Source organism: Cololabis saira, chromosome 24, assembly GCF_033807715.1.
Source record: "Cololabis saira isolate AMF1-May2022 chromosome 24, fColSai1.1, whole genome shotgun sequence".
Taxonomy (NCBI): domain Eukaryota; kingdom Metazoa; phylum Chordata; class Actinopteri; order Beloniformes; family Belonidae; genus Cololabis; species Cololabis saira.
In genome coordinates this window covers 7,579,240-7,594,022 of record NC_084610.1, presented here as the reverse complement: position 1 = coordinate 7,594,022, position 14,783 = coordinate 7,579,240, and the positions used below count along the sequence as shown (strand labels likewise).

The following is a 14,783-nucleotide window of genomic DNA, read 5'->3' as shown; positions in this document are numbered from 1 at the left end:
AGTGGAAGAGCCAAATAAACACATTCATGAACTACAGCAAATAAATTTAAACATTACCAAAAGAAACGCAATATCGGAGAAAACCTGCGATAGAATAAATGCAGTTGGTAACACAAAAAACGGAAAAACTTCTGGTTTTTCATATTTCAATTTTAGGCACAGATCAAAAATATGAAATAGAAAAACGGGCCACAGGACTGAATTTGATTTTAATATTGAATTGGTCGGGTTTGCGTGACCCGGCGGTGCTCGGCATGATCTGAGGAGAAAAAGACATCAGACACAGAGCTGGAGAGCTTTGATTCATCTATTTATGAGTTAAGTTTTTATTCAGATGTCCACAGTATATTGCAAATATTATATATTATATAGCAAACACTGACAGTAAATGTGTGACAGACGGGACCATCATATGGCCGTCGATTTAACGCAGAAGCATAATTCAGGCGAAGCTGCAGTCTCTGCGCTGATACTGACACACCGGGTCGGAGCGGATTTGGTCATGATGTTTAACCTGTGTTTTGTGATTAATAAGCACGGGTTTTAATTAAATGTAATTTACGAAGGATGATTTCACGTCAATAAGATAAGTAATCAATAAAATACAAAGTTTTGGCACAAAGGCTTGGCCTGCTTGTGGGCGAGTGGAGGGGGGCACAATAAGAGAAGGTGGCAAGATATAAGGCAAAGAACTAAAGAAAAAGTGGCCTTTAATAAAACTTGTTCAACCATTTTTAAAATAGCATGCAGCAGAATAAAGACTATCTCTCTGCGTATTCTTTGATTTTGGATGTCGCCTCCTTGCCACAATAACAGCAGCAGCAGATTAGCACCTTCCTTTCAAACGTATTAAATACAGACGCAATCACAATACGCGCAACTACTTTCAGGCTTGGTAAATCTCATTGCGCGTGGTAAATGGAGCAATTTGCATCTTCCCCTCCCAGTATTTAGCGCTCTCTGGCGGTTACGCCCCATATTGATTATTCATCAGGGCAAAAGTACTAAATGAATTGCGTGTGCAATTTAGCGCATTTCAGAGACGCAATCCTCTTTGCACGCTGTTAGTAGATCAGCTGGCACTTTGGTTTGCGGGTGCTGTCAAGTTTGCACAGGTTTTAACACACGCAAACCTTTAGTAAATCAGGCCCAAAGTCTCATCTCTCTCTCTCTCTCTCACATGGACCCAAAATAAAAAAATAAAAAAATGTTGCTGGTGACATAATTAGATCCGCTTAGTTTAAGTTCCACCTCACTAAGTCGTTTTGTTTTAGCCGCAATATCGCGTCTGACAGGACTGATGGATCAATGTTGGACCTCTAAAATCCCAGGAAAAACAAGCGCCAACAAAAACAAGCGCTCTAATGCCTCTTTGTCTGAACGTGTTTGTTTTCCTAAAAAATGTCAAGCAGATTTGCCAGGAAATGGGGATGATTTTACTTGTTTCTGCAACAAACCAACTTCCGTCAGAATCCGTTCAGAATCAACTATTCTTCTTCTCAGAGTAACAGTCTGCTTGATTTGGTTTGGTTTCAAAACAAGCAGAATTAGCTCGGCCCACCGTCAGGCTCGCTGCAAAGCCTCGTAATGAGACTCAACGATCATTAGCTTGAATTCTGCAGAGAGGAAGGAATCAGGAGCACTTCCTCCACATCTATTACACCTCCTGAAATACATGCACAGAGACAAACGCTCTCAAACACACACACAAATGCTACTGACGTCAACCAGCTCCTCCACATAATCTCGTCTGTGGCAGTTTCGCCCCAAGATGCCCTTCATGGTGCAAATATTAAATGGGAAATGTCTCTTTCAATAAAGCACGGTGCAAAAATCTGTCAGCATAGAACATTATCAATAATGCATTATCTAAATCACTTCAACTCCAAATGAGAAGGAACTAAGATGCATTTGTGTGATAAAAGATAATTAATTTGACCTTCCAGGTTTTGTGTGTTTTTGCTGTCAAGAGTTGATTCTTTTCAATTTAATTTGTGAATTCAAATGAACCTCAAGTTTCTCTTTAACCCGGTATAATTAAAGGCAGGATTATTGCACTCTAGCATTTGTCAATCAGCATAATTACTCTTTATTTCGTTAATTATAAGCCTGGTGTTGAAACAATTACACTTGTAAATGCTGCATTTAGAGACCCTCAGTGGAACACCCGGTGCATGAAAAACAGGCTCAATCTTAACATCAACTTGTGAAAAAGCCAATTATGCATGAAAAAGAGAAAAAAAAAGTGGCGTAAACAGAGTCGGACCCGCTCTCAGCACATGCAGCTGATTAAAGGAGATGCTTGCACCTAATTAAAGCTCTGCTAAAGCTGTTTTTCAGCCAACTGTATTTCTGCCCTCTGCTGGAATATTTGATGTCACGTAACGCTGTAATCGGACTGACAGACCGGTATCATGCCCCTGACTGCATCTGGAAATGATGATGTGTGTATTTGTTGCTTCAGCTGTGCAGATCTGCAAAGTAAATGTCAGCGTGAACTCTCTTCCATCATTTCTGATAAGTCTCCTCAAAGGGTTTAACAGAAAAATATGCTGTTAGACATCTTCTGCTCCATCATATTGGATTTTTTGTATTGTTTATCTGTTGAAAATGGATTTGATTTACCATTCTTTGTATTTTGTTCCGTTATACTCAGTTTTCCCTTCAAGTAAAGAACTCAGTCTATCATTTTTCCCCCCGTCATCAGAGAATACGGGAGAACAATGGCGTGAGGTGCTCAGTCGGCTTGCTCAAATGACATGAAAACCCATTAAAGCAGATGCTGTATTTCACAGATTGCTGAAAAAAGATGCTAAAAAAAAAAAGACTGCTGAGCTGCAGAGAAATGTGCAGATGCTGTCTGCAAAGAGATGGATATCTCTCCTTTTATGATCAATGTTTCCCTGTATGACTGCTGAATGTTGCTGGAAAAGCTACAATTTCTTTTTTTCTCCATCTGAAACCTGACATTTACCACTGCACCGGTGACAGCTGGAAATATTTAATACTATCCACCTGTATTTCTGATTATTATGACTGATGGACAGAGAGAATATGAAAAACGTAAATAAATAAATAAATCTCAGAATATACAGGAAAACCCCCAAAAGAGAGCAGAAAAGTGTGATGCAGCTATAAAGTGCACTTGGTATTAAGGCTTAGCTGAACTCATTCGCATCGTCCTTTCAGATATCAATGGTCTGTGAGATACTTCTCCAGCTTGACCATCTGTTCCCGTTGAACACAATTAAGAAAGCCCAGACCTACAGTACTTATATGGGCTTACGGTTGATTGGGTGCTAGAATATATCCTACAGAAAAATCTCACTATTTGAGATGTCATGCAGGCTGCAGAAAGTATTTGTTATGTTCATTAATCAGAAAAACCTCCTCAGGTGAGTCTAAACGTTTCCATGATGGCTATATTGTGTAGGTTTTAGCAAAACTGACATGTCCCCATGAGGTGTAGAATTACTCTAACCCAAAGAGATCTTCAAATATTAGCACAGCTTTGAAGCCCATAAAAATGCTACTTGATGAGTCGCAGTCAATTAAAAGCAAGATTGGACATTAAAAACAAGATTGTAACGGAACAGCTTCGTTGATGACACGCTGGCTGTATGTACACTGGCCTATGCCAGAGAAGACGCAGAGACTTCTCTGTTTTTGAGATGAATTTATTTGTAGTGCATGTTAGTATGTGTGTGTGGTAGAGCCCTGTGTGGGACTGTTTTCTTCATCCCGCTCCTGCCCGCGTCCCCGCTGAATTTCTGACCATTACCGCCCGCACCTGCAGTGTTTATATCTGCAGAATTTATGCCCGCACAATAATAGAGATGCATTGATTTTGTGTCTTCACCCATCCTGCAAGAGAAATGTCCTACACAAATCTATCTGATTTAATGTTAACATGATAATTGTGGAGCTTGATGGATAATTGACAGTTCATAGGTCACCTGACTGAAAGTTAGATGCAAATCCATCATTGTCATCATCGCACGAGCTTTTTCGGCTTTTGCGCATCAATTATGTGATTGAGTTTATAGCGACGAGAGTAGCTGTGAGTGGCTCAAATAGCACTAATAAATAACATAAAATAAACAAAGTTAACGAATGAAACAAATTAATTTAACAAATTAATCACTTGGCCATTATATTGCTGTGGAGGAAGAGAATGCTGCTGACCGACTGCTGGTTCCAATCCCTGCATCTCTTCCAAGATGCTCCACAGACACTAAACTCAGTTTCTCCAAATATCTGACTTGCTTTGCTTTGTCTTTGTTTTGTAAAGACCTTGTTTCAGGTTCTTTTCCACATCATTGATTTCCATCTTGTCGCTAGACTACATCTTGATCCCGCAGTGTTTTTTTTAGCCGCCCGCAGCAAAGTTCAAACCGCCCGCTCCCGCAGAAGTCTGCAGAAGACAACGCTAATAAAACAATATTAGTAGCCTAATAATTAACATACATACAGTCCCGTCGGCTACCGGCCGTCAATTTGACACATTCACATAAATATAACAGCCTCACTGAATGACTACTACACAACTAAATAAACATTGGCAGAAATAAATAAGTGTATAGTCATTATTAATTAAGTTACATGTCGGGCCGTCCATCTTTCGCGGGGTTCAGTAGGACATGCGAACGCATACGCTAACAAAACAAATGAGCATATTTACTGATAATATTAATAGCTCTCGTCACATATGAAATAAAAACATCCACTCATCACATAACTTACATCATCACCGACGCACACTGTTGCACAAACGAATAATAGAGATGACGACCGGTAGAAGATGAAACTCGACTAATAGGGCTTGGTCGCCAAGTTGCATTCTGGGACGCGGCGGCCATGTTGGCAGCCTCGTGAGTGTAAACAAACAGCAGTGTAGTAGCAGTGTGGTAGCAACAAGTGAACAGACGGAAAGGAAAAAAAAAATGTGCCGGAAAGGAACTGGAATTTACCGGGATATCTTAAACAAGGAAGCCAGGGACCGGTATATGGAGAAAATAATGATTATTAACGGTTTGGATCCATATGAAAACCCTACTAAAGAGTGGAGCGCCAACGAGGACTTACTGCCGCAGACAGTTCTGCACAACCGACGTCTTCAGCTACCTTGTTTGCGGTGTGAGCGCCTACACTTCGGAGCATGTCCGTTGTTATAAGTCATTGGAGTCTCATATGCAGTTCACAAATGGATGGGTGCAGGAGCTAAAATTAAGTTAAACCGTTAGCGATCTTTTCCCCACGTCTGTTATGTGTGGAGCTTCTGCAGCTACAATACAGCAACGGGTTACCATGGTTTACAGAATAAAGGAAAGTAACGATTACAAGTAAGACACAACGAAGAGGGAGCACGTCTGTACACAGTGATCAGTGGTCCGAAGAGCAGCTAAGGTAGCTCCCAACATGGCGGCTCCGCCAAGTGATGACGTCAAGACGACAAAGCCCTATTAACTACACTGAAGTCTTTCCCAACACAATGCGCAAACGGTCCATCAGTCTCTGCACGATGCAGTTTGCTGTGACTACTCCACAGCAGGGGATTCACAACAAACATTAATTCCAGATTATTTATGCAGTCAAAGTTCTCTCACAGGATTGTATAGTTCTGCAATAACCGTTCATATTATCACACCACGCATGCAGCAGTAATAATTTATAATTTATCAGTCAGCTAAAACAGGGAGAGCATCGTAGGAAAATGTCTGATTTTGTATTTCATCTAAAGACAGGATTTCCTGGATAAAAATCAGAAACTCCTTTGAAAGAAACTCTCGTCTTATAAAAAGTTTTGCCATAAAATTTCATATCAAGTGAACAAATTGTACATGGTCCAATCTTAGGCAGCAAATTTGAACCTTGCCTTGGTTCTGCAAAATGATTGAAGTGGTTATTTTATAGTAGTGTTTGTAATATAAATGCACTCGATAGATGATACACAGCAGTTTTTTTAGACAGTTGGCTGATTAAGACGCAACACTGATTTGCAACCGTCACCAGATTAATTGAAAGTGGTGCACGTCAAATGATAATGAATGAGATCAAAAGTCGCTTTTGTGGAGATGGAAGAATTCTGCATGAGAATAAACCATCAATGCAGCACTGACTGCAAGAATGAGGTCTTTATGACTTAAAAAAAAAAGACATTTGTTAATTGGAAGAATTTCAAAAAGGCACCTGAACAACTTTCTGACCATGAGAAGCAAAACCTTTTCATCTGATGAAACAAAGACTGATCTATTTGGCCACGACTGCCAAACTGGCAGCATGTGTGATGGAACCAGGCACTGAGCATGACCTCATTAATATCCTTCCCACAGCGAGGATGTTTTTCTGAAAAAGACTGGATGAGAAGAGGGATAGAAGGAAAAGATGTTTGGAGAAAAGTGCAAAGTAATGAGTGCAAACTATCAAGTGTGCTTATGATCTTCGGCTGGGACAAAAGTTTTAATGTATTTATTTAAGTCCTGAGAAAACTCAGTAGGTCCAAACTGGTCCAACAAGTGTCTGGACCTGAACTTTGTAGAGCATGTATGGAGAGACTCAACAATTGCTGTGAAAAAGAGGTTCTGAAACAAAAACTCAACAGGATCAGATCACTTTCCAAGTATTTCCAAGGGTAAGAGTTTAATATTTCGTTCTATCCAAGAGATTGTGGTGTTGGGGCCTGGGAACGGCCAAAGATGCAGACTCTCAGGAAGATCCTGTTGATCAAGAGTTGAACCAGGAAGCCTCTTTTTAAAACCGGAGGCTGGAGCTGCAGGAGGGACGACTTCCTCCTCGACCCTTTGCAGTGTTGATCCCAGGAGGATTAACTGGCCAATGAAACTAAAACTCCATACCACTCGGTGGCACCGCATTAGCTATTGGTCAACCACCAATAAACAAACAGAAGAATAAAACTGGGGGGAAAATAATGAGAAAGAAAAGACTGCAGTGATGGAGGATATGAATAAGATAAGAGGACTGTACATCATCTCCTCCCCATGGCAAACAAAACTGATAACCTTTGATTAGGATATATCACATGCAGTAAGAAAGAAAAATCAATGGAGTCTAACATTAAATTATCACAAAGTGGCACATAAACAATGAGGAATAAACACAGGAAAAGACTGACTCTCAGACTGTGTCCAAAATCTGATACCTACACTATACGGTTAACTACATCTGCATTTCAAACACACTTCAGGTCCAATTTTAGGATTTATGCCTATTAAATTACATGTTTTTTATACATTTGGATTTACCATAATATTTTTGATATAACATTCATTTGTAAAACAAATGAATTAAATTTAAAAAAGGAATTAAAAAAAACAAACATTCAGATAAATTCAGATTAAGGCTGTCCGATTTTGCCCAAAAATAAAATCTCGATTTTTTTCTCTCAAAATACGATTTTTGATTACGACTACGATTATTTTGTGAATTGACAACAGGCAAAGAAATGATTTCAAATATGCTGTTTTTTTATTGAACATTTGCCCCATTCGGCTTTAAGTGCAAACGTTGCTCTTATTAAACCAAAAATGAATGAATAAAGTGCAAAACTCTGTAAAATAAGTTGAAAAAAAGTTTTAAAAAATATAATAAAATATAAAGTTTTATCTCTGAAAAAAAAAAAATCTGCAAATCAGCACTTGCAAACATACAGTAAGTTATATTTCCAATTAAATAAAACAAGACATTTTCTAATTAAACTAAACTGGGTCTTTGCATGCTAAATAATAATGCAACCCATGAAGGAGGTAGAGCTGTGTAATGTCAGTCATTACATTTGCTATTCACATTTGCAAGTTTTTTGCAAGGAACACGAGCTGGTCTACCGGTGGCATGTTCCAACGCCCCCTCCTACACTAAAGCGCCTCTCCCATGGGGCACTTGTCGCAGGTATTGAGAGGTATTTCCATCAATAATTTATATGGTATCAATCATTAATATGTGTGCAGACAAGGTTAAAAAAAAAAAAAAAAAAGATTTTCACGTTTTAACATCGTTCTAATTACATAATCGCGATTACGATTTAAAATCGAACAGCCCTAATTCAGATGGATTTAAATCAGTTTTAAATATATAAACCTACTAAAGTTGGACCTGAATATTTTTTTCGAGCGTGTCATTTTGTGGTTGTGTACCAATATTTATTGGGGATTACTTTAACCTTTCCAGTGCACTACGTGTATCCTGCATTGTTTCCGGAGGAATAGTGAGCAAGCAACCCCATCTCCACATTAGGTGTTGGTGATCTCTTACATTTCACCTTTGTCTTGGTTTTGTAGGCATTTATCAAACAAAACTTCTAAGTTGAGGGTTTTAAGTGGAAGGTCAATGGCAGTTTACTTTCAGGGGAACATGGATATCATTTGGCAGACATGATGTGAAACTTTTCTCACTATGGTGAAACTGTTTTTTCAGCATGGACCAAAGTGCTGGAGAAATTCATCAAGCATCCCTTGAGCGACGCCGCGAGCATGTCCGACTGAGAGGTGTGGTGCGTGGAGATATTCCTCTGCAGCGTGGATTTGCTTCCTGCGGCAAGAGAACTTGAAGTAATCCCCAAAGACTGACTGACTTCTAGCATTTCCAGCTGAAGAGCTTCTTCGTAGGGCACCACCGTGTTGAATCTGCCCCGAGATGTAAAACTGTTGAAGTCTATAAATGTGCAAATGGAACGAAATAGCTTTGAGCAATCAGCTGTCACTTAACATGATCATGGTTCTACGGTGGATCTGGAACATGTCAGGGTGCTGGTACTGCCTTTTTCTTTTTTTTAGAACTGCAAAGTGTGGCTTTCTCACAGTCAGGGCTACACTGGGCACATCCACACCTTTGCACTTCTTTTCTAATTTACAATAAATACCCCATTTTCACTCTGCCTTTGTTCTCAAAGGTAATAAAGTGAACTTACAACTGCATTTCTCTGCAGCGCCGTCAAAAGCACAGCCCCTCCCTCCCCCTTTAACGCCTTCATTTAAATGTGCATTTTGAAGAACAAGCGCTTCTCACATCTTGAAAGGATGCTGATGACTAGAGCACAGATCTCCATATACTTTCATGAGCACCATATCAGAGTGATCTGTGAAATAGCCAGCGGGTTTATGAAAATATAAATTGAACTTTTTTATGAGTACGGCAGAAATTGAAATATGAAGCAATAAATGGAATATTTCTTTCCGGGACAAACACATCACATAGATGCAGCTGTTATTGGTGCGGACTGAGGGCCATATGTGGAAGTTTATGCTTTAGAAAAAGTTTTTGTATGAAATGGAATTTGCGAATGTCTACACAATAAAACTTTATAGAAACACATAAAACAGCGTTCAGTGTTGGGGGGGACAATGCGATTATGTGTGGAATATCAGGACGGGCACACAATGAAACAAAGATACATGTTTAACGCCGAGGAAATGGGAGATATTTGTTGTGGCAATCGTATATAAATTAAAAACCAGGCTATTACTTTCAATTTAATGCCAGATGAAGCGTTGCGAGCCTTGTTACATGTTATTTCTGCTTTAACTTGGATTTTAGCAACCTGTTTCTCTACCAGAGCAATGTTGGTGCAATTGGTGAAGAATGTGCTTTTGCATCATCTTTTTGCATCGTCTTCTTCACAGTTGTACAAGCTTTCAATACATCAATTGGATGATACCACTTCTCTATGGCTAAAAGGGTTGGAAATATAATATCACACTGATATTGATATTTGATGACTCACTGTGTTTCCGCTAAGTGATTCCTGTCAAAGTCAAGTGTTTTAATGCAGTGATGGTTGAGGTCATGAGGTTTTCAGTAAGAAAACCTAAACTTTGCCGCCATGTTCTTCTTTTAAAAATAGAGGAGCCTTTCTTCTGGCATGGCCCGTCAAAAAGGCTCTTATGCAGTCTTTTTTCCTGCCATGAACGTAGCATGCTAACTGAACTCTGGCAAGTCGAAGATAAAGTTTTCAGCTTTTGTACAATTTTCCTGAGCATTATGCAGTCTGACCCTGGGGTGAACTTGCTGAGACGTGCACTTCCGCTGAGACGTGGGTTTTTCTCCCACTAGGGGAGTTTTTACCTGCCATTGTTTATGTAATAACTGCTCGGGGGTCATGTTCTGGGTATGGGTCTCTGTAAAGCGTCTAGAGACAACTCTGTTGTATTAGACGCTATATAAATAAAATTGAATTGAATTGAATTGAACTTCTTTGAAGACTAATAACTGACTTCAGTGTTTCCTATATGTGAATAGCACCTTTCACTGTGGAACACCGAACTCCACATTGTTGGAAATGGCCTAACCCCTCCAGATTGCATTGCTTCTTTAAGGTCATCTCGGTTGTATTTCTTCCTTCGGATTGTATTAACACTCACATGAATGCTCCATACCAGCAAAACTACTTCTTTAGAGGCACTCACTTGCCGATGAACACTAAGGGCCAAATCCACAAAAGGATTGCGCGGCTTTTGCGGCCGCTAAACCGGTGCAATTTTTCACAAAGCACCCGCAAAGGGCGAATTGCATCACAAACTGCGCTGCCAAGCAAATAGCGTCATGGTGCGCCTGTGCCATTTGCATGCATGTAAATTAGGTAATATTCATACATTCGGCGCAAAAATGCCCCCTTTCTATGCAAATAAGCCTCATTGCAAAAACCGTCTAATTCACAAAGGCCAGGGCTATTTGCCACACGCAAAAATAGTGGAGCAAATACCGTCTTTTCAAAGCGCGTATTAACTGCATGCAAACTCACTCCTCACTCCCCATCTCTCTGTTTCTCTCTCTCTTCAATGTCATTCAAGCCTGTGTGATACTGAATGATATTAAAGGTTAAATCTATAGTCAGACATGACTGTAAACAGTCAGATCAAGTGGGGTTGTGGACTTATCTCGGATTTAAAAATAAAAATAACAGGATCTCAGGATTCATCCATACAGTAGGGGCTGCTTTATTACAAACAATTCCACCATATAAACATATAAATCTAGAATGTGTGTGTTTAACAGCTTAATAATGTCATCACATATCACAACATATATCAGACTTATAATAAAATAGCGCTGATCGTGTCCCTGTGAAGCTCAGCAGTTCGTTTTTTTTATTTGTAGTGAGAACATAACCGACACAGCAACTGACACAACTCCATTCATTGTGTATGTGCGACCGCGGCGCAAGGAGAAGAGTCGGCGCAGCCTGCAACTCCTTCTCTCCTATTGGACTTGCCGAGATGTCGTCCAAGCGCGGCACGGTGGAATTAAAAAATGTTCAATTCGGGCAGGGTTTGCGCAGCGCCTCTCGCCCGCCGCTGAGCAGTCGCACATAAATGAATGGGTAAAGCCGGAATTAGGGTACCGCGTTAAATCGACGCAGAGCCTACGCCGTAGGGTCTGCGTTGGTGTAACGCAGAACCATAAACCAGCCCAAAGCCGGCGGCTGCGGTCTGCGCTTTGCGCCCTCTCTGTGAAAGGGGCGTGTTGTTTATCCCGGGGTGCGGAAGAGGAAATTTCTTCCGTGTTCATTTGACCAATCAGAGATCAGCTGGTTCATGCATGGCCTTTGTTAACAGCTTTGAAACAATACAGACGTTTGCCTTGTGAACACAAACCCCACAAACGAGAAACAAAACAACTGTATCGATTTAGCCCCTGAATCGCAACAAAACAAACGGGCCACAGGTGTGAAAGCACCCTTAATCACAACCATTGATTAGCAGCATTAGACCGGCTATAACAAACATGCTCCTTTTTCTTAAGGGAGCAGTAATCCCCTGCTCCCATGTATTTGTTGGGGTTTTTCTTCTCCACTGCCGCCTCATGTTTGCTCAAGATGGGAGGATGCACTTAAGTGAACACAACAACTCCATCATTGCGTGCTACTTTCCTTTAACAAGTTGTGAATGCTGGTAAAGGCTTAGATGCAGCGCCGTGCTAAAAGGACTGTTAGCATTCTTACCAAACACTTTGAGGAAGAGCTCTCTTTCTTGAGAGCCCGCTTTGTTGGTGGCCTTGCATGAGTAGGTCCCTCCGTCGGTTTGTCGGATGTTGCGGATGGTTAACATGCTCCGGCCGCCTTCCAACCTGTTGAAAATGAACTGCTCTGCTGGCTCCAGCTGCAGTCCTTTCCTGCACAAACACAAGACAGAGGTGCGTGACACAGATGAGCGAGGAAAGGAAATCACACTCGCTGTGATCAACACTAATTTGTCACCGACATAACCTTTTGCTTTGGTGTTGACTGATCCCATGAAAGAGAAACTAAGGACAAACGGTTCAGCTTTGAAGCCTTTCTATAGTTAGTAGATGAAAAGGTGATGAGAGAGAAAAAAAGAATCAGCTCTCACAATATCCTACAGAATCTCCAACATGCAATAAAAGAGTAAAACTAAGCGAACTAACTGGATGGAATCGTTCATTTCATTCCATCAAAACTCTTTAAATGGTTAAACTTCTCAAAGTCTGTCGTAGAAATAAAATCTCCATATTTTTTAGTCAGAATCTTAATCCAGCAGAGCTCGTCTCGCCGTGCACATGCTGCCACAGACTGCAGCCCTCCAGTTCTCATTCCTTGGTGACACGGACCCAGTTGGAAAATTAATCGAAAAAACAACACCTAATTTAATCCTCGTCTTTATTTAGGCTTCAGAGCAGACGCGTTATGGTGAGAAGCAGCTTTGCTGCCTCCCCCACTTGTTTATTTACACCAGTTTAACCAGCTGTGTAATCTGTTAATGTAATCTGTTAATACCAGCCACATGTAAATTGGAAACAAAAACCACTCATATGTTTGCTCATTTAGAAGCAGCACTTACAAGCTCCAAAAAGATAGTCAAATATATCCAACATTTTGCATATTTCCGTATGCCTAAATGAATTTGGTTGATTTTTCTAATATTAACACTCTGAAAATAAGTATTTATAGGCCTCAACCGCCAAACCAGCTTATTTTTAAAACGGCATCTTTCAACAAATAACTAGTCCTCCGCTGAACAGCAACTAGCTTCCTCCAGAGTTGGAGGAGAGTCAAAAAGGACTAAAACAAGAGGAGGTCCTGAATTAAAGTTGATAGCGGACAGAATATAAAGCATAATGTCTACTTATTAAAACTAATTTGGGGTTTTATCTGCTAGATGTGAAAGCAGGAAATACCTCTCTCATGTTTGCTAGTGTTAGCTCAACAACTTGACCTACTAGCGCAGTACAAAAGGTGTTACACAATTAACTTTTTTTTTTTTTTTTTGGGTTCTAGTGGCCCTTTATTGAGATGCAAACTGGAAAGGGGTAGAGAGAGAGAATGGGGATGACATGCAGCAAAGGTGCGCACGCTGGGATTTGAACCTGCGACCGCTGCAGGAGGACTGTAGCCTCAGTATATGAGCCGCTGCTTAACCCACTGCGCCACCGAGCGGCCCACACAATTAACTTTATTAAACTTAAAATGTAATGAATTGCACTGATATATACAATGTAAAAGTTGATGTAGATACATTTAATACAAATAATTGATTAAACATTATAGACCCAAAGATAGCTCTAATGATGATTAGCACATTAAAAATTGAACTGTTCCAGTTTTCTATGGCTCTCTAAATTAAATGATCATGTTAAAAAAGGAAAAAGAATAACTGACTTATACTTTATTAATCCCCAAAGGGAAATTATATTATAAGAAAAGAAAACAGTTTCAAAAAGTCTTTAAAAAGACTCAACAAAACAAAAAAAACATCTGCCAACGCTGTGTCAACGTAAACAACACATTGAGCCCGCTAGTTTCTTCTAAATTGTTCAAAATTACCTCTGAAATTGTGTTTTGATGCCTTTGATTACAGCTAGGGCTTTTAGCTCGATTTCATGTTGTGTTTTCACTTTTAGTTAGTAGTTAAAAGTCTTTCTAAAGAGTTTCCCCTGGCCCTGGGAGACAGACAGAACACATGTCATTCAAGCCATTTTTTATCATATTGTACAAAATATGAAAAATATATACAAATAATGTACATCAAACTAAACAATATTATTCCTATATGTACTAAATTAGTTTTTATTTCAATCCAATTCCAGTCAAAAACCCAAATCTAATTGTCCAAGAAACATCTTAGAAATCATGTTTTCCTTGCTTTATTCTGAAATCTAAATTGCCCTCCTAAGTAAAATGTGCATCAGATAAGAAAAGAACTTGACATTAAGTATAATAAAACTAATGTGAACGAGAAACAATAGTGTTTAGGGATGGGTCTCATCATTATTATTATTATTTATAGAGAGGTTTTTTGTTCAAATTAAGAGCAAAACCCTCACAATTGCTGTTATCAGTGATTGACTCATCACTGCCCCTAGTGGAGGTCGTGCTAAACAACCATGCAAATCTAAATGAAGTATGAGGGATAGTGACGTCACTAACCCAGTATAACACAGTCATTAAGGATTTGAAAAAGGAGACCCAAACACACAGATGCAGCAACACCGAGCTGAGCAGCACGGCCTGCGATCCTCACTGTGCTGCAGGAAGGATAATTGAAAGTCGGCGCAGGAAATGCGAAAGCCAAGTAATAATAACTGTTGAGTCAAAGAGGAAATGAAGAGAGGCCTCATCTTTGGAACAGATAGTCCGGGACGTGCAGCAGCACTGAATGTCATTACACTGACTGGCTGCTGACAGATAGTCCATTACCAAAGATGCACGGAGGATGAGGTGAAACCTCACGCTGACAGGAACGGCAAATGTACAGCTGGAATGTGCTGAGAGGGGTGAGATCAAAAGAAGAATTAAATTGGATAGTGATTTGTTG

At 40.0% G+C, this 14,783-nt stretch overlaps 1 protein-coding gene across 5 annotated transcripts in view; it reads right to left on the bottom strand.

Moving 5' to 3' along the window:
- The window catches only part of LOC133425087 (neural cell adhesion molecule 2-like), a 436,069-nt gene that overhangs the window by 83,252 nt on the left and 338,034 nt on the right, over window positions 1-14,783 (bottom strand). For all 5 annotated transcript variants that reach the window (XM_061715764.1, XM_061715765.1, XM_061715766.1 and 2 more), the window contains exon 7: window positions 11,954-12,123. In XM_061715764.1, coding sequence (XP_061571748.1) covers window positions 11,954-12,123 — 170 coding nt within the window. The remainder of the gene's footprint in view (window positions 1-11,953; window positions 12,124-14,783) is intronic.